This window comes from Saccoglossus kowalevskii, chromosome 7 (assembly GCF_978046115.1).
Source record: "Saccoglossus kowalevskii chromosome 7, keSacKowa6.1, whole genome shotgun sequence".
NCBI lineage: Eukaryota > Metazoa > Hemichordata > Enteropneusta > Harrimaniidae > Saccoglossus > Saccoglossus kowalevskii.
Genome location: NC_140647.1, coordinates 4267983 through 4290432, shown reverse-complemented (window position 1 = coordinate 4290432; position 22450 = coordinate 4267983). Strand labels below are relative to the sequence as shown.

Genomic DNA, 22450 nt, shown 5'->3' with positions numbered 1-22450 from the left:
GTGTAATTAGACCGGCAAACGCAGCTTTCAGATCAATAAGCGCCCGATTGAGAAATGCATATATCTCAACTCATGCTGTGTATTTTTGTAAAACACATAAAAGGCCACAAATAAAATTTGCAGAAGTGCTGTGATGGGATTCGGACAATAAATACGTCGAATAACATATCGTTTCCGCTAAAAGTGCAGAAACAAACACTAATGTGAATACATTTTTTGAAAATGTTGTCAAACGCAAGTAGTTACAATTGGTTCAATTTGGCTCAAACTTAAGTGAACCGAATTGGAAGAATTCACATGATAAATCATATTTGAATATATAATCTACATTTATGCATTCCGACTATTTAATTCCATATAAATAACGCTTGGTCGTATGTTGCAAAGCGTGACGAGAATAACTGAAAGAATTTTCACAATAAACGACAAATAAGTTGGATGCCCATTTGCGACTGAACCAATTATGCTGAAAGTAGAAATGATCTAATAAACATGAAGGTTTTATAGTATTATAGATTAGGATTTGCTGACAGGAAACTCTTACATATAAAATATTCATCTTATTCCCGTAATTGACAGCTTCATTTTGTGTTTTTTTTTAGAAAAGATAAAACAATTATGTGAAAAATATCATAATTCAGCTAATCAAGTGATGTTGGTTAAATGTTACATGCATTTTGTCAAGAAAAAACGTTAAGTAAAAATGTAAAGCATAATGGGCAAGGACGAAAGAAAGAAGAAAGTGTTCCCATCCGCCGCCAGATTGATGTTAACATATCGAGTTTCGTCTTTCATATTTTGAACACAGTATGAGTTTTCCTCTTTGTAACTTCTGACTTTTAATATCATTGATTGGCAAAACGAACATTGCACGAAAAAATGTGAAGGATTGTTAGTTGCATAAAACACGTGACACGCACCTCCATCGCATAAGCCGCCCGTCGCCACCGGCGCCGCCGCCGCCATCAAATTGAATCAAGATCACGATACATGTGGAAACATGAATTTTCGAGGGACAGCGTGTGGGCGTGTATTTTATACACATTTTGCAGAATGCTTTTCTTGTCATGCGTCTTGGCGATCAATTTTATTTGCTGACAATTAGTGATTTTAATTCACTCCGGTGGCTCGATGCTGTGATATAACTGTATGGTATTACAATAGAAACTCGTCAGACAAAGAAGTTCTACTATTATACGGCAAAACGATATGTATGCACGTATTGAACCTACTGCTTTAACGCAACCATTGTGAGCCCTTTGTGGAGACCAGCCACATCCCAATGTGAGTAATAGTTGTTTTGAAATGCATTTAGGGTATAAAGTATCCCGTTTATATCTCAAGCATACGTATATTACATTGCGATAGTTCTTTTAGCATAGTACACCGCTCTGCAATGCATATGTTATCCGTGATCTTTTAATTAACTATTCGCAAATACAGCTTGCAATATATCGAAAAGTTTAACCTTGGTCAAATCTCAACGCGTTACAAATGAGATTTACCCTCGAGATGTTGATTACTACATAAAACAATCAATGGCGATCAGTCATGATAATGAATGTCACGTTGGCCAATGTCTTCTAAATCACGACAGTGTAGGGGTGTTAATTGGACTACGTCACGACTTCCGGTCTTGAAGAAGTCCGTCGCGTCTTTTTTTTGAAAAAGATCGATACTATCGGTTATTTTGAAATCATTCAAAATGAGAAAAATTTATGTAGTTATTCTGCACTTTAGAATCCTGTTCTATCCTCTAAACTATTAACCCAAGGTCTTCTAAAAGCAGGCATTTGTTGTATTTGATGTTTTAAGTCGGCGCTAACTACATTACCCCCTCGATTCAGCGCTTAAATGTTAACGGTCATCCGATACCCTCGTACTGGGAGTGGGAAAGCACACCGATTCCGTAACCGTATTTCAGGGTAAATTCTTCGTGTATTCAGTTGACAGTCGAAAGAACCCGAAAGTAATTCAATTAGTTCATTATTATTCTAAAGGTGTCGTATAAGTGAAACATCGACAATATTGTAATTCCACGTATTTCCTAATCCAATAAATAATCACATCATGTAATACGGTAGTTAAATTTGAACCCACAATAAAATATAAAATCAGCAATATAACCATGGGTGTATACAACCAAGGAAGTTTGCAAAACAATATCTAGAAATTTAACAATGACTTCACATACATGGAAACAATTAAATAAATTAAACCTATTAAGGCATTTTCTGTATAACCCTTCATAAGTATAAAAAGTTTCATAGTCAATGGTTAACTATTGTCTATAATAATGGCCAGCATAAACATATGTAGAGAAGATGCATTCGACTCCAACTCTCTTGAATGAAATACACAACCAGAAAATACATCAATAGGAAATACAAATTGAAAACAAAATTATAGCCGTAACGTTTGGCTACATATAATATATTGAAATGTTGTAATAGCATTTATCGTGCTGTAATGTTACCTAGAAGTTGTCGAATTATGTAGTAGCTATAGCATGTGTAATTGATATATGTCAGTGACAACAAGGATGAAAAATGCTCCCCTAAACACGATAATATGATTTTTTTCAGTTTTATACGTATAAGTGATACTTAACGTGTTATAAAGTAAGTCAAATTTTAAAATGTAATGAAATTATAGTGTCATATTGTTTGAGAGAAAAGAGTTTTATTCTGGCGACACTATTTTTTAGTTTCAATATAATGTATCATGATATGGACTTCGAAGAAAAATTTAATCTATGTCCAAGGTTACTTATTTTCAAACTTATGTTTCACCAAGAAAATGGCATTTCACTATGATCTCGATATATGATATTTCGTTAGCTCTAAATGCACATGTTACGAATTGTTTTTATTAAGTTAGAGATGCAGGTTCGTGGGCACTTGGGAGTGAATTTTCTTTTTCTTTTTTGCTTTTTATTTTCCAAACAGTCTTGACTGTTAAAATTTTGTAGAATTGTGAATAGTGGAACATACTCAAAAATAGATTTTAAAATATAGATAACAGGTGCAAACATTCTTTCCTTTGAATGCTTAGAAAGATTTAGCAAGGCTGTACATAAATAATAAAAAAAGAAACATGATGAAAAAAAGAAATGACGGGATCTCCATATTATGCACTATATTTAACTTTTAACAAAACGATAATACATTTAAATTTGGAACTGTTACAGCCATTTTAATTATGAGCATTAGCAAACTTCTTACTTAGTGAATTGTTATGTAAATAAGCAATTATCTCAGCTTCCTTTCAGTGCACAACCCAGAATTTAAAAAAAATAGCTCCTAGACGCTTTGACATTTTGTTTTGAAATGTTCACAAATGATTGACAATGTGTTTATCTTCAAAACGCCCTCGGGGCATTGTTTTTGGTTGAACAACAATCGTACAGACAACTAGCCTGGGTGTTAATTTATGCATAAACTTGAAGTAGTGAAATTTGGGCTACTGCCCTGCAAAATTGACAACTGGTAGACAGTTTTCAAGACGGCGCTTTCTTCATAGTAAACCCATAAGTGTAGTGTACCCATAAGCCATTTTGACAGGAAACAGAAGCATGGTTTAGGAGCTAATTTCTTTTAAATCACTTTTGACCAAAAAAGCACATTTTTGTGCATATTTCAAACTACAGTGTCCATAAAAGAAAAATAATAACATTTTAAAATTCATACAATAAACTTTCCGAAAATATATAGTTTTGTGGACAAGGGAGGTCATCTTGGTTTCCTAATTAACTAATTTAAATACCTGTCTTGTAAACTGCATCTCTACCTTAAGTATTTTGTTTTTTTTTCATTGAAAACGTGAACTGATTTCATTTTCCGCTTCTAATAAACATATATTCAAACATAACTATAATTTAGACATCATATCATGACATAAAGTGCCATTCTTAAACTTTAGTCAATTTTTTGGTAATTAGCACTCAAGACTTCAGAATTTGCAAAAAAAAACTTGTATTTATTTCACAATTCTCCCCATTCAAGCAAGTCCACACACTTTGCTATTTGTATATGAGAATAAGTTGTGACAAAAATCGGATATTGAGGGACATAGTTTTACAAATAATGTCGGAATCGAAAAGTTGATAAATATCAATATATCAGTAATGTTGTGCCATGCTCCTCGTCTAAATTCCCGAATGTTTTAACAATACCGTCAGGTAAAAATAAACCAAGTGGAATAAATCTAAATGGCTATTTAGTTTTAAAGCATTATACAGTTTCAGAAATGTATAATTAGACCGGCAAACGAAGCTTTCAGATCAATAAGCGCCCGATTGAGAAATGCATATATCTCAACTCATGCTGTGTATTTTTGTAAAACACATAAAAGGCCACAAATAAAATTTGCAGAAGTGCTGTGATGGGATTCGGACAATAAATACGTCGAATAACATATCGTGTCCGCTAAAAGTGCAGAAACAAACACTAATGTGAATACATTTTTTGAAAATGTTGTCAAACGCAAGTAGTTACAATTGGTTCAATTTGGCTCAAACTTAAGTGAACCGAATTGGAAGAATTCACATGATAAATCATATTTGAATATATAATCTACATTTATGCATTCCGACTATGTATTTCCATATAAATAACGCTTGGTCGTATTTTGCAAAGCGTGACGAGAATAACTGAAAGATTTTTCACAATAAACGACAAATAAGTTGGATGCCCATTTGCGACTGAACCAATTAACTGAACCTTCAATACATAGACACTTACTAATGTTTATCCAGATATTTATATAACTGTATTTTTGTTCATGAAGGAAAACGCACGTCGATTTGCATCATAACTAAAGTTACTCTAAAACATGACTTCAACGGTCAGCTGGTGTACAAGTGATAATAACATAAGAACTTTTCAAATAACATATAGATAAATTAAGTTCGTTAACACACAACTCGGTGTGTCTGTTACCAAAAATGCTATTTTAAAAGAGATTTTTTAAATTATGTAGATTTCAAGAATTCTATATCAATGCATAGTCACAATTTATATTTTGCCTTTCTTTTCCAAAAAAATATCGATTTGCATAATAATAATGAATTATACTAACATGCATAACTCAATATAACTATGTCAGTAATTGATACTTGAATTTGACATACAGAAATCTCTTAAAAAACGCTTCAGTAAATAGGTGCCATTTTATTTCAAGTTTGCACGTAGATAAACAATTAAGTGGAAATCAGAACGGAGCGCGCACCTTCCAGGCCGATGATTTACATATTGAATGTTTTGTGTATATCGTTCGAAACTAAAGTAGATTGCGATCAGAACGTTGACAGACAACAAATGAGTTCATTGCCAGGGTGATAAATGACGGCAATCAGTGGAGCTATTTAAACCCCGTGGCATCCTGGGAATCAACAAAGACGGCCAATGTAATTAAAATAACCCACGTGTGAAGATAGGCACACTATGCCTATAGAAGATTTGAATATCATTACGAGGGATTCGCTCGTTGATCTACGTTTTCTCAATAACGCCTGGGCAGTTATAGACAGTTTATTTAGACTACCAGAGCAAGAAAAGGAAGGAAAACTGTTTCTTTGTTAATTATTATTGCGCGAAATAGCAACTTATTATTTTTGAATAAAATACCTAAACCTCACATATTTCGTGCGTGGATTTGTAAAGGAATACATATATATTCTTCATTTTTTAATAAAAAAAAAACAGGGAATTTCTCAATGATCAATATTCATAAAATATGTTGTACGTTCAAGTCCAACTGCGGTATTTTGTAAGTATTACAAATAAGCAGCTATATAAGCTATCTTCTTTGTTCGTCAGTCAAGTAACAGTGAATAAGACAGCTTGACAGACAGACAGACAGACAAACAGACATATAATGACGCGCTCCGTCGAATTTGAAACAAATAGTGACCTATATATATATATCAGTACGTGACCGAGACTGTCTTCATTCAGAGAGCAGAATAAAATAATAGTTCCTCTCACTCCGTTCACATCATCTACTTTTGTTCCCTGCCTCATTACGACGCAGCACCTCGGGCGACTCCCTGTCGATTTCTATATGTGGCCTCCAAGATGAATATACTACAGTTTCCAAGAAGTGCTTCTATTTGTTCCATACGTGCGTTTGATGATTATTGAGCATACTGCTGAAGAACTCACACTCCGGCATTCAACTCCCACCGGCTCAAACACGATACTCTGCTGTTTTCACCGACGGTATCTACAGAGAGTGTGGATAGCCTTACTTTGCCACGGGTAGGATATTATATTAAACAGTGTAATTGTTACGATATTCGATAGATATCACCAGCTATATCGTATTTTATAACACTGGAATAGTATTGCAAATCAGGTCTCGGAGCTGACAGGGTAGTAAAACGAAGCATCGTAAATTCTGCCAAAAATCAATTATATTTCTGACATGCTTCAAAGTAGGCGAGTTTAATTGATGTTGTGCGTTTTACTCGCTGCGTTTACCGTAAAAACGTGCTGTGACTCTCTTGTAATTTGCATTAGGAGGTTAGAATACAGGATTACAGCTGCTCGTATTTTTTAAAAGACGCTACTTCTTATTCCAAGGATTGTTTAAAAACTTGCACTATAAACAACTTTAATTGGTGACATGGTGTGCGGATACCATCAATATACTACCTCAATAGTTCAAGGGCCGGAATGACGTAACAATATCTGACGTGTCGAAATTGGCGCGATTTATGGTGAAATTGTCGTGAAATTCAACAAAGATTTTGCCTTGTGTTTTTCCATTTCTTTATCCCACTTGAGAATATACTCATCATATGTACGTATACAATGTATAATCGAATAACTGGAGGCACAGCTTCTCGCAATTTACAGAAACGTGTTGACCAGTAGTTAGTGTGTAAACTTAAAACCACAGGAAGAGCGCAGCCGCTGCTACATTAAGACAACTGTGCACGTAGCTGAACAGCAAGATTCTAAACGAAAGCAAAATTCTAAAGAGAGGGTTTTTCGCTGCATTCGACATTTGTTTGCATAACCTGGTCCCTTTTCTATGGAATCCATAGAAGATTGACCCATACACCCACGCGCGTGATTGGCGCCCTCTTTTAACCTTGACAAAATGCACTGTGGTTTCCCCGCAACCATAAAACGCGTCGACTCCCGTATGTTCTAAGGTAAATATTCTATTGTACAGCATAACAATATATCCGCGTAAAGAAGTAATTCGAGACTAATAAATTAACACAGCGGAACATGGCGAATTGATTCAAACTACTCATTTCAACTGATCTACAGCTTTCTTTGTGTGACAATGGACTGCTGAAAAAAGCAATCAAGTCATGAACTTTAAATTTTTCTGATTACCTCTGTTGTAGTTTTGTTTGATGCAAATATCACACAATGTAACTACCGGGGATTGTTCAGTGGGGCTATTTTTGGACTCCTAGCTTCCGTCTCGAATTTCACGTTGCATTTAGAACAGAGTTCAGACCGGCACAGAGTATTTAAACACACGATGTTGAACATGTATTTCAAATGAAAACCCGTTAAGGCGTCGCCGTCATACGTAGAAGCTTATACGTGAGTGTTTTGTACAACGTTTCTACTCACGCGAGATATCAGCCTGATTTGCAGCCAAATCTCAATTTTGAATGCCGAGTTCAACTTTTGTGACTCTAATTTGTGTTTTCAAGACGCGGGGCAGCAGCTCAATACTCGTTTGATATTGGTGCGGTGCTGTGCTGTAAAAAAAATGGTACAGTAAATCTGCTAAGTATGCAATTGCAGTATAAACTGAATAGCATTATTGAATATTGTCTGCCGGACGCCGAACAGTTTTTATTTTGGAGAAATCCGCCCCTGCAGTTTCCATCGTTACGACATAATTGTGATATACAGTCGGTGCATTTTCCTCACACAAAAATAAATCGCTGCGCACTTCCTTTAGGGCGGAATAGCGCCATGGTCTGTAAGCATTGCCTGGCAACAAAGATAGCGGCGTGGCATAGTGACAAAAGGGGGCTCAAAGCTTTGAAGGATCACACAGATTGGTGTATAAATCATTATTAGTGCGGTCATTTAAAATAAAAAAAAAAATTCTGTACATCTCGGTATGACCGTAGTCTGACCAACACTAAGCATTATGCCTACAGTTTAAAACTACAATCGTCATCAAATCAACGATTGTCCGTAGTATTGGTGGCTGCGACATAATATACATGACGAACTGATGATTGGACTGATTGACTGTTGCCATGGCAACACTCACCCTCACTCGCCAAACCTTTAAACAATTGTAATTATCTTGTTGCACAGTTAGTACTGTTCTGTAAACCATGAACGCGTGCTGTCACTCTAATACACCTTAATTTGTCTGTTTATTTAAGAAGTTATTATTAGCGCCCTCTGTTGTCAGCTATTTGCAGGATAACCTCAAGGTTTTACACCAAAATCCTTGTCCTATTTGGTGGTTGTCAGTGGTCGATCACGTAATTGGTGTGCCCGCCCCTACTCCACGTGTTATGATTCGCACCGCAATGATCAGTATATAATGAGTGAGAAGATATCCAAATATTTACCAGCTTCCATGCCTCATGACGTGCGGCAGAACGGGTGTGTTTGCTTTTTATTCGATGTTGTTTTTATCAACAATTAATTGATACGGTGGGTACATTGTTGTGTGGCTAGGTCTCCTAGTTAGCGGTATGACCGGAAACTGAACTGCGATTTCGGCATGGACGGAATGTAGGTGTCGTCTCCGCACGTATATGAAATCACGGCAAGTTCAAGTAATAATAAATTATATAAAAATAACGCTACGTTTAAAATTAGCCGTATCGATCGCATCCCACGAAATTCAAGTTAAAAATTAAGTATTGATTTCTCTTTATGTTAACTCAAACAAACAGTGATTTCTTCTACTGTGTCTTGTCGTCGTGTACCGCAGTTGTACGGATTGCGTTGTATACAACGATATGCAAGTCTGGCTGGGAAGCAATATACTATGTTTGGTTTCAGTCTCGCAAATAACTGAAATCCGCTAAATCAATGTGAACAATGGTAAACGGCAATAGAACTTATTGTTTCACTGGAAAATTAAAATTCTGGTGAATATGCTCAAATTATCAATATATTGAAATAAACGTATCCGCGGCACGATAGAACGTTATCTAAGATTAAAGAGTTATTTTCAGTCAAACCTCAGATGAAAGGATTATTTTCAGTCAAAGTTACACAAAAAACGATCTATGCCTCCAAAGTTATTCAGGTATAAGCAGCCGTAGAAAACCTGTTATTCAGCGGACATTTGATACTCGGGTGTTAAAACTCATATGACCTAATCTGAAAATAGCACGGGCGGTGAGTACTTGTCGTGAGCTCGTGTTTGCACGCTCGTTGTACAGCATAATGCCATTGGTATCTGCTTTCTGTGTGAAAGCACGGCCGATACTTCAAGAATGCACAGTCTAATGTTTTTTTTCTAGAAATATCTTTAACGCCCTGAAATACACAGTATATTTACTACGTACAACGGGACGATCAATGAAGCTTGCCTATTGGTCAATATTGCTTCTGCAAATAGTCGGATACGATCTGCGTTGTGCAGTAGTCCCAAGCACCTACAGTTTTTAACAAGTAAGTGTTGATCTCGTTGCAGGTTTCAAAGGTTTACGAGAACAGAGCCAACGTGCCCCCAGTTTGACATCCAGCATCATTACCTGACACAGCGCACCTCGAGACGGGTTTTTGGAAGCCATTAACTGCGTGTGTGAGTATTTTTGTGTTGTAAACGAAATACTGTGAGCGTAATACTGGACTCGTAATCCCACCAACGCATCTCGCTGTGTCGCTGTGCAGCCTCGTAGAGCAGTCAACACCACTCGTTTGCCGTAAACAGGTTTTACATCGGCGACCAGCACGAAAGTGTAACAGCCCGCGTGTATGTCAGTTTACGCATTATTTGAGGGATTCTCGTTACCCTGTATACATATAATATGACATACATGCATCTGGGACACACCGTGCCTTTCAATTGACGCTGAAACACACTGCACTGTGTGCGTACATGGTCATGTCATATGAGTTGAACTAACTTACAGAAAATTCGACGACAGGGCATCTATCATATCCTTTCGGGTTGAGAGAGATACTTCACAAATTGTACTCTTCAGTTGATGATTGCTATCCAACTCACCGCTGACGAAGCTGGCATTAGCACTTGCTGTACCGCCACCGTAGTCGCCACTGCACATTATTAGAATACAGATTTGCCACAATTGATTACGACTGAACTCGTTACTACCCAGACTGAAATTATCACCGTCGTTGCTGCGTTAACGAACTACACCTCGCTCGTTCGAAGAATACACCTTGATTATCGAGGCGTCGTCAGTTGTTACAATATAGGAACAGAATACAACGCAGTTTATTTACGTACATCGATATTATTGTATCAGCTACAACATCACAGGTGGTGGTTTCAACGATAAACGCAGACTGTGTTCACTATACTTGTATGATACTCATAGTACCCTAGGAAGTCTCACATAGAACCGTCACGCAACCGTCGTTAACATTTGTGCGTTTGAACTGACGTGGTCGGGCACAATTTTCTATTTATTATATCACCCACGAGGACAATAAAATATCGTGATTATACAGTGAATGTGGTGGCTGACTATCATAATGGGAACAGTTCGAATTACAGTAGTTTTATTTCTGAGTTTCTTCGTGTTGCTATCCTCCCAGGTGAGTAGCCTATTTTACGTTTATGTTCCAATTACCTGGTTCATGTGAATCCACTGTCATGTGCATTATGTAATAAATGAATGCTTATATTCTATGGGGACACGTGCGGGTCTCACCTCGCTAGCATGGTTTAAGGCGGTACTGAATTTCACGCTAAATCACCGCGGCGCAACCAAGGATGAGCTGATTCAGTTCAACGCTGAACATCAGGTTAACTTGAACAGTTACGGTGTACACGACAAGTGAACCAGATGCTAACCATGCCTGCTCTTGTGTCTCACATTAGTTCATTACTTCCCTCTCGGTGCGTATCTATAAAAATGAACAATTTATCACCTATTTCGGTAGTGTTTGCACAGCCGTTTGATCATAACTCCGTAGATATGTTGCCAGACTTCCCTTAATTCTAATCAACGCAGTATACGAACGTACATTTTAATGATCTTGTGCTGATTAAGTCACGTGGGAGTCTTACCTTATGAGTATATGGGTTTGTGCGCTAATATTACACATAGTTTGGGCAGCGGGTATCCAATTACGTCATCACTATCATGTTAACGTAGTTTGTTTGTCTGCTTCTTGAAACCGCAATACATTAGGGATTGTTAAGCAGTTAACATGGTGCTTAAATCGATGTGTTGATTCATAATAGAACAACGTTACATTTCCTTCTCAGCGATCATTTCGCACTGATTAAACTATTATGATCTTCTGCAACATTTTATTCTAATATCAGGGAATTGAAATACACAAAAAAATAAAAAGCTGAATGTTTATTATTGTTTTTATCCTATTTAAATGAGAATATGGCATCTGATTACCATGGAAACCTGGACAATCACACGGAATGTGAATTGTGGCATGGGAAACGATTATCTGTACTCATGCCATACAGCTAATGGAACTGTAATTTGTTCATAGTTGTGAATCCCCAGCCAATAGCAGGTGTAATAACTGCGTCCATGTGATTTACGGCGACAATATCTCGTAATTACGTCATCCAATTTGTTACTAAAACTGTTCAATATGGGATGTTGACATACACAACATATTATGAAAACTAAACACAAGAAATAGTATTACTTCGATAAAAAATGCAAATATATATGACAACCGTCGATTTATTAATACGTACAAATTATCCAACGCGCTTGGTTTTAATGCAATTCATTTTGCAGTCAAATCTAGTGTGCTATTAATATCGAATAAAAAAACTTAAATATACTGCAATTTAACAATGTTTAATGTTTATATGAGTGATACTAGCATACATGAATTTTGTATAAATGTGTTTCCCTGGGGCGGTCACGGGACTAAGCGGATTCGTTCAAATGGTCTTGTTATGTTCAGTGGATTTACCTTTCTCTAGTACTCTCAAGGGCAGTCGATTGCTGCGTTGCGTAACCAGGACATTTAAAGTGGGTTAAGATATCATATTTTAAGTGGCCCGCATTCCATACATTTGTACGGACTAGAAATGTTTATAAAATACGCCATAAATAATACATAATCTAGCCCTTAATATTATCTCCAAGCCTGGAATACTATCCATGTTTTTCCTTATTTTTTGTGGTAATTCGACCACCCACCCTCTTTTCCCAGTGGTACTGAACTTGTTTCGTCATCAAGAGAGTTGTTGAATGTCCACAGAAGACTATGTATCTAAATGGTTACGCAGGGCACTACAGTGTAATATTTGTATAATGATATGTACACCCGAAGGTATTCAAACAAAAACAAGCAGCTCCTTAGTTTTGCATTGATCCACCCTCTCTGCAAACTTCGAGAGTTTTCACGTAGTTCTGCGTACATTATATGCAAGTGCCACCATTTCTAATTGACTGACCTCTAGATGAGATATTACATCGACACCGAATTTCATTGCAAACATACTGACGTTTGTGACAATGAATGCTAAAACAAGCAAGTTCTACTTCAATTGAAAACGTTTTACTAACCCCCAAATAAGTAAATGAAAACACAGCTCCTGTTGCGCATGCGTATTGGTAGAAATCATTAAATTACCATATATATTTGGCACCAAAATAGATTTACAAATGTAGGACAATATGCAAAATAGGTTTACGGATGTTTGACAAAATGATCATATGTATGCACGAGAATATGCAAAAAAAGACTCACGTGTGCACGAGTATATGCAAAATAGACTTACGTATCCACGAGAATATGCAACATAGATTTAAGGATGTTTGACAATATGCAAAATGACCATATGTATGCACGAGAATATGAAAAAAAAACTCATATGCAAAATAGACTCACGTATACACGAGAATATGCAAAATAGAGTTGGATATTCATAACATTGTGCAAAATATGCAAAATAGGCAAATATTCACGGGAGTGTACAATATATATTCATATATACGAGAACAAACAAATGAATCGCAAGTCTTTACGAGACTGTGCTTAATTGATCAATATATTTATGAGTTTTAGATGACATTTATATTTACCACAAAACTAAAGAATAACTGTATTCATGAGATTATGCAAAATATACCATAGTCTTATGCGAACATAAACATGTACATAAACGGTACAATTTAATGAAAAAGCGATCAAATATTACTATGGATTTCACCATCTGTGAAATCATTTATTTTATAATTACTATTAAAACTATAATTATCCTAAAATAATTCTAATCAGAGGTTACCAAAGGGTTCATATGTATAGCATTTGCGTGAATAATATGTGCTTGTTTGTTTGTTCATTCATTCTGTTTAATTTTTCAACCATGAACACATAGTATATTTTGAAAACGGTAAACACAAATAATCAGACTTCGCATAAACGTTCAAAAGCCCGAGTACTAGCCAAAATCTGTCATTTGTCACATGATATGCCAGTACTGCCGTCTTATGTGGTATATTGTCGACAGATATAGGTGATTCGGAACTTGACTCAGGAAAAATCCACTTTTTCTGAGGTGCAATAAAGTTTTAATAAACAGACAAGAAAGCACTAGTACATTGTGTTTGGTGATGAATTATGATTTGGGATCAATGTACGTAGCATGTGGAATTGTATATGCATATTTTGACACATATATGAAGCTTTAGTAAATTACATGTAGTATAATGGGTGAGTGCTCCCGTGTGCCATTGCGGATATATATACTAGTATATATTCTAGAATTGAAAGAATCAGCACAACTAATTTCCATGTTAATCAGATACTTCAATATAACTGTTACGATTAGTTTACTATATATCGTAACACTTGGCTAAATGTCTCACCCGATGTACTGTCAATGGGTTAAATTGTATGTACTCTGTGTTTAATTGCCAGTGTACCATTTGCTGTCATGGTTACGGTGGCCGGATATGGAGTCGGCGAGTAACATATATCACGTACACGAACTAAAATACGAACCGAGGTTAACACTTTAAACATAAACTTTCGTCACCTTTCACAAAATACACCTGTAAATTATGTACAATTCAATAAATTAAATATACATTAAATTATATATATAATATATATTATAAAATGCTGCAACAACATTTGGCGGGACGGTATAGCGTATAATGATTGAGACTGTTAATATCATATTTGCGTTGCGATGATTTGAGTAAAAATACTTCAGACACTTCAAAGCAAGATTTTTGTTTTTGCACATGTCATTTTCCCACACAGCCTCCAAAATATCCATGACCTTACGCCTCTTGGCATCGAGAATTGTTTTAGTTTAAAACTGTGAAATGGCTCTAGTAAAGTAAAATCAGCGATCCCTCGGCTTGTTGGCCCAGCAAATTACGTGGTGTCTAGGTGCACAAGATGACAAGTTTGTGTAGGAATCATAGATTGTAGGTGTGTGTTTTTGTTTTGTTTTACGCAGTGTTACTCAGTGCCTTTTCAATAATATACTAATGCACCATTTTCAGTAGCACGACGTACATGAGGAAGCGAGAAGACTAAAATTTGTTAATTGGATGCATTTGTGTTCCCTGCCGTTAAACGCTTAGACAGATTATGCCAACAGTGTAAAACACGTATATACTTGCATTTAGGTCCTGATAGTAATACATGTTTTTTGAGTCTATTTAAACAAAATAGTAAGATGATTTCGTGTTTTTTTAAATGACACATGCCACGAACAACACTCCAGAGATTTATAAAAGGCGTCTTCTATGACCAATACAAATTATAAATGTAAGCGTTTGTTTCAGATATTTTTTTTTTCAGAATGAAGTGAATCTAACATTTAATAAGACTTCGGATTCAGGATGTTTTAAAGCAAAAAGGACAAATATACATGTATGCAACTACTTGTAGCTAGTTATAAAATCACTCCGAGATAAAACATATCGAGAGTACAAACACTATACGATTTCCTATTCAGAATTGTATATGCAAACACACACACACATATTACAACATAAAAAAACGGGATCACCTAAATACAGCAAGCAGACGCGCAAACGATCACGCCACACCCACGGCGCCAAAATTTGTAGTTCGAAATGTCATGTAATGTACATCGCCCAACAGTCAGATCATAATGCACATGTCGAATCTCGAATATCACAAAAATGTACAGGGCTATAAATGAATCCACTTAGTTACGATCGTTTTTGGGGACAATTCTGTTCACCAACAGAAACAACCACTAAATTAACTTTATAATTGTATATACAAACAAACATACCGACATGCATTACAACATGGAACACGGAAAGTGCAACAATAAAATCACTCTCCGTTTGTGAAAAATTAACTCACACCATTATTCCATAAACGTCAACGTAATAAAATACACACTTTGCATTCAGAACTATTTCCGTTATGGGTACTACGTAGGATAATTTACAGCACTCGAGTCTTACAGTGAAAACGTGTCACATCAAAAGGTGGTGTTTTTTATTGGACTTGTGAAGGCAATATTTAACAACCCTCGTTAAAACAACCCCTACAAGTGGCTTGTTAATGAATTGTTTAGGGAGATAATATCAATGCGGTTGATTTTGTACCTGTAAAAAAATCGAAGAGCTACCTTAATATTGAACCATAAATCAAACCTACGAAATGAAAGTGAACAATGCATCCACTGCATATGCAATACGGTTACACGCTTTCTGTGTTCGAGTGGCCCCCGGTAATATTAATATCGAGATATTACCAACTATTACTGAATGTAAGTTTTGAAACAGATAGAAAACAATTCGTTGTGGGTCACAATGTTTTGTCCAGAAATGTTACTTGATTAAATAAACACCATACGAGTGAATCAGTCTTAAATCACGCAATACACTGCAGGCGTGACTAAATAACACAACTGTCACAAGGCTGCCGCGTGACTCGGAACCTAATCATTCCTGGACAGGGCATTAAGTGGTAATAAATGCCAAGCGTATGATGTCATTATTCATGTCAGCGTTATTTCATACATATTGAGTTCCTCGTTTGCATATTTCTTGTTGAACTTGATGAATATTTTCTACATAATATTTTATTTTACATGATTTGCATATTAATTGGTGTAAATATCAAATCGTTTTATGATGCACAATCCAGATCCACCTATGCAAACCGGAATGTCAGCTAGGAATCAACAAATTATTCGCCTATTTACCTGCCTATTATTACTAATTATGCTAAGTAATTGGTTTCACTTTATTGATAAGTGGGTAGAAGTAAAATCAGGATGCTAGAATGCAAAAATATTAGTTTTACGTTTACGTTCGGATTAAGTAAAAACCAACCCATCGCTACCATGGCATCTGTAACAGATGCAACTCAGTTAAAACAAAAACAAATTAATTCATAAGGTTTTTTATTAGTTAAAAACAACAGTTGAAAACATGATATACACACATATTTCGAATAATTAATTGGTTATCACTTGTCAAAATCAGTACTTTAAAATAAAGATCTCCCAGAAGAATGTAATAAAATAATGACATGCTACTATCAAATTGGCATCTATGTGGTTTCACTGAATGTCGTGATGAGAATTATAATCAATTACAATTTCATATTCCACTGGGGAAGGTTGTTTGATGACTGTCATGACTACGAGTGATTAGCAAGTGAATTGAATAGTCCATCACGTAAAGTGCGTATATATACCTCGGATATGATATGACGTTTTTCAAATTTATTGATACATATGCATAATGAGCAAAATGTTTGTTGGGATATACACATGAATATACATGGGTAAATGTTAGATGTATACGCACATGTCAATATCACCTTGACAACAACAATCAGCTATTTGCATGGTATGATATTAAATACATACCATTTTGTACGAAATATTAACATATGTGCTTATTTGATAGTGCATGGATTAAAATTTATAAAAAGACCATAATTTAACTTTAATTGGTGTTGTGGAATTAACCATGTATGTGTATATTAAATTAAAAAACAAATTTTCAAAAAAAAGAATGACTTCCTGTCCAGCTAGTTTTGTACCCGGATGTTACTTTAGTACGTCAGTATGAAACAAGCAGATCGAAGGTCATACTTGAAAAGATAGAAAAAAATATTAAAATAAATAAGTAAATCATTCACAGAATATTTGTAATAATGCAAGACCTCATACACTCATGCAGAGTCCCATCCATAAGCTTCTGCAACCCTAGCTTCTGCAAATTTCATATAACGTGTATCATAAGTTTTCACGCTGAGTGCCGCCACGAGTGAAGTGTGTTATGTGGTAACCAAAGGATGTTCTATAACAAGATTATTAATTTAATAGCAAATTAAATTACCAGTCTTTCATAGCACAGTAATTAGATACAAAGAAACACGGGCGCTGCAAATTTTGCTTTACTCCTCTTCTTCCCCAGTGACTGTTAATGGTTATAGCACTAAGCGACCACACCACCGTTTAACGGCGATGATCCACGCGACAGCTCTAATACATAAATCACCAAGCTGTCTGGTACGTCCGTAAACAAGTACTAGATCATATCATGAATATGTCATATTTACGAGGTCTCTGCAACGGGATGCACACATTCAATTATAATATAAATTGTGTAAATGACCCAAAGGATCGATTATGATTAGCGTATAGGTTCTTATTTCCATCAATGCATATCATTAACTGGAAATCCAATTATAACTTAACATAAATAAACATTGTAGCATTGAACAGGTTAATTATTAGAAGAACTATTTTATCTACTGCATATCATTTCACGCGAATTATTTGTCAATGCTGTCATCGGCCAATACCCGGCGAATGGAGTGTACACAATTGGTAATTGGCATTGCGTCTGCATGTGGCGGTATTTTTTATATGAATAAGCAGTATTTTATCAGAATAATGCATAGTTACCATGACAATTGTGTCGCCAACATCTAACGAGAACACCATGCCATTCCCACTTTCTCTCGCTCAACCTTTGAACGAATTGTCATATTTGATAACGCAGAATTCCGAGGTGCGTTTGGAATGATTTTCTTTTCATTCTAACATCAAGTTATCGTACAAAACAGACTAATTAAAATTGTCGGTGCTATAATGAAATCACTTATAGACACGTGTTACATCCATTCCGGTTTATTTCAATCGCAATGGTATTATCTGTGCACATGCTGGAGGCAACCAGCATATACGACATCAGTCTGCCATTTTTGTTTAAACCTGTCAGCACATATTTAAACGTTTGTACCAGTACATTTTACTCAGCCGGAATGAAATATATGTGACATAATATATTTGGTAATAATGACAAAGCCGAAGGATGCCTGGCATATTCTAGCAATTATAATTTGACGAAAAGAGTGCGTGTTGGTCTATGTGTATAAATATAGGAGCCGTTCATCTATTAAGGGTTTTAGGATATTTAGTTAGCGTGTTTAGTTTGTTAAAGGCGTTTGTTATTTGCGTCGCGTTAATGCTACACACAAGAGCATATTGACCCGTTAGATGCGCTTTATATAGAAGCATATGTTTTACAGACGTACACAATGATTAATATGGCTCACTAAGAAAACAGTTGCACACATTCATTACGTATTGCACTGATACAGATGCACTGAAATAACATCTTATGTTAAGCTAAATATTTATATTTCGGCGTGGGAAACATAATATACCAACTATCTTACTATAATAAATAGTATAGTCGTCTATCTGTTAGTACAGCGTACACGTTGACGAATTCCAACTTTTGAGTTCACATTTGAGTGACCGCAGTATTGTTTTTGTGAGTTAACACTAATTTTAATATTGAATCAGTGTCGGAAATTACACCAATATGATTACAGATTGTTGAACATAGTTCATGTAAAATTGACAATTGGATCGTGATATCCATCACTGAAACAACACTACACACCATTGATGCCACTGTTGTTTTGCCAGGTTGAAGAACGTCAATTGTACAATATTTTGTGCAACTGTCTATCGTTATGTAAAATGGAGATAAATATCACTAACGGATACGACTTTAAGGAACCTTGGATAAAGTCCGCAGGTGATTGTGTTCGACCGGACCTGTTTGACGCCAAGATAGCGCATGAATTGCCATAATGCCACGATGATACGAAGATGGTAACACAGTCTTGTCACGTAGTCCCAAACATGAAATACTAGTACTCTGCAAATGCAGTGTTTATCAAAACCCGCACTTGAACTTGTATTCAATATCCCGAATATTAAATATAACATACTACAATACATGGTTAAAACAGTGAGATAGAGACAACTCAACTTATACAACAATGATGTCATGTGATACATGTCAAATTATGACGACATATGGCGGCATGAAGTGGGATAAGAAATAAAATAGGTATGACCATATTGAATTTTCACAGATCATATAACATTATCGTTCTGATAACTGATCGTTTAACCTTGTTCATAATATGTGGATCCAATGGTGTACACTGACCCTTTGAGTAACCCATATATTACAAGTAGGGGTACAATTACGGCAATTCACGATTCATTCAAGATTGTTTTATTACTTTCTCAAGGATAAAACTGTTTGCGATGTCCAATTACAATGCCGCTAGTTATTTCTACCACTGAGTTGTAGTGTTTCATTTTTACAATTCAATTACATTTTGAAAACTATTTTTTTATTTTATAATTTATTTTTAAAAACCATTTTCGGTTCTAAATCGATTTTTAAACCCCATTTTCGATTCTGGGTTGAGTTTTTATTTTAAAACCCAATTGTTCATTTCATTTTAAAATATTTTTTTGTATTTAAAGTCCATTTTCGTTTTCAAAATCCGTTTTCATTTTAAAACTAAATCCATTTTTGTTTCGAAATTCCATTTTCATTCTTACATGTGAACATGCCACATTGTGTCATACACGATACGATACAAGATAATCAAACACAATCCTATTTCAGTGAATGACGATATGCAACAGCGGAGCTTTTTCGACCGATATGTTGCTTGAATTGTTTTATGTGTCGAGTTTTATGCAGTAGTCACATTGTGCTAAATACGTATTACATTATATTGTATATCCATTGTACAATGTGATTGTGTATATACGAGTGCCGTCAATGTTAGTTTAATCGTTTGAGTATTGTATTCTTTTAAATTACGATGTAGGCGTGATAGGTTCAACTAGTAAATCATTGTAAACTCGGTCAGCTTTACCTATTCTTATATTAGTTTAATGACTGTACTATCATCTGTTGCATAATCCACAGAGAACGGCTGCAACATTCTGACAGCCAATTGTATTATAACATACTAATAAGAATACTCACATTAACGTATCTGCCATTTAAATCGTAACAAGAGTAATTTAAAAAAGAATCTAATATCATACAATATGTGATGATATTTGACCTTTTCCCCTCACAATGCATATTACCGTTCATTCATAAAAAACGCATGATGTCGATTTGTGTTAAATGCAGTGTGTAAAAGACGCGTTATCTCTGTAAATCTTTCAAATGTGGATAATTTACAATTTGCTCGGAATAGTTCGTCACATGTGGTATGATAAGCAACGGGTTAGCACGACACGAAGCCACGCAAAATCTCACAAGCAATTGAAATGAGTTATGTGGTGACACGAGAACACGGTTTATATTGTTCTTTTCACACCAAAGCGCATATACTGTTTTGTGTTTAATTAGTGCAAATTGTTTATGGGGTTATTTGAAACTAATGATTAATTTTCAATTGTTCCACACCGATGAGTCGGGACAGTATGAGATGATATAGTAACATAAACCCAGATCACTACAATGTAACACCATGATACAATCATGCGAAACGCAATGTTAACAGTGGTAAATGTAAATAGCCGTAGCCTCAAAGTCATATGTGTCTAACGAATACTGGATTAGGAAATAAAATTGAAAAACCCAGCAGTACAGTGTAATGTGGTGAGTGCAGTTTAGTGCGGCGAATCCATACATTACAAAGCTTTAAGCTAAAATTGTACATCGATTTGACATCGTAGCATTGTCAGTTCAAATTGAAATGTGTTCATCTATAATTTATAACACACCTATACATATAGACTGTACAATATTTATAAGAATTATTGGCGTTATACACAAACTTTATTTTCATCAATACAACCAAGGTCACCTGTCAATCACTGGTGTGTAGAACCGTTTTAGTAGCGTGTGACGTGGTCATTCGTCTGATTGTTTTTTTATTGTATTTGTTATACATATTTATTTACATTATTATCACGGTCATATCATCTTATTATTTTTGTTTAGTTTAGTTTAGTTTTTTCTAATTGTAAGTTTGAAAATGTGTTTATCATAGCACCTGGTGTGTATTTGAATGAACTGTGTATTTATCAGTATATGATTACATCATTAGTCTTCAGTCGTGGACCCAAACGTGTGTTTGTTTGTTAAATATACTCCAAGATATTTATGCAAACCATAATTTGCATAAAAAGAGAAATTAATTATGAGGAGCGGATTTACGTAAATATGCGATGAATGTATTAAATACCTACGCAAAAACAACACATGCGATTGATAATGATAAAATACGTAGTATTTATATGTCAAATAAAATAACGTTACCTCCTGGCCGGTGTTATATCAGAAACAGTCATAAAGATCATAAAGTGTGTTTTGATTGAAACTAAAAAAGATATTAAAATAAACCTCACGACCGATTACACTTGTATTGAACTTGAAAAGGATGTAGGGGATTTGCCGATCAAAGTCAAATACACATGTCAGCATTAAGACAAATCGAATTGTCTACATATTTGTAATTCCGTGTAGTTCCTGCCTTTGACAACATGGTCATTGTGGATAAAACTAGCACGTGTTTATCATATGTGTACCTTTGCTCAATAAACCGATGGGGGATGTGTTATTCATTTTTGGAAATGAGACTTTTAAATATTCCGAACATGGACATTGCTTTCATGCCATGTTTTTTTCCTTAATATTTGTTTTAGGCGATGTGTTTACTTATAAGAACTCGATACTTGTGATGGGTTAAAATTAGTAGGACCTTCCGTATTTGCAATAAATTTAGCGAGGTAGGTGAATACAACGCAAATACTAATTTAGATTTTGATTTATTGACTGGTGCACAGAATAGCATACATTACTCATTAATCGTTGCTGTTTTCTGTAGACAAGAATTGACTCGGCAATTTCATGTTTGAACTCATCATTTGATATTTCAAAAATAGTCTTGTGTTTTCGCTTTAATTTGTTATCCTATGTATGTAAATTATAAAGGAACTCAACTGCAGCTTGGTCATTATA

At 35.3% G+C, this 22450-nt stretch overlaps 1 protein-coding gene across 2 annotated transcripts in view; it reads left to right on the top strand.

Moving 5' to 3' along the window:
- Positions 1-9718: 9718 nt before the first annotated feature.
- Positions 9719-22450, top strand: part of LOC102806199 (secretin receptor-like) — a 37853-nt gene continuing 25121 nt past the window's right edge. For both annotated transcript variants that reach the window (XM_006814494.3, XM_085500976.1), the window contains exon 1: positions 9719-10736. In XM_006814494.3, the coding sequence (XP_006814557.3) occupies positions 10653-10736 (84 nt within the window). In that variant the 5' untranslated portion in view covers positions 9719-10652. The remainder of the gene's footprint in view (positions 10737-22450) is intronic.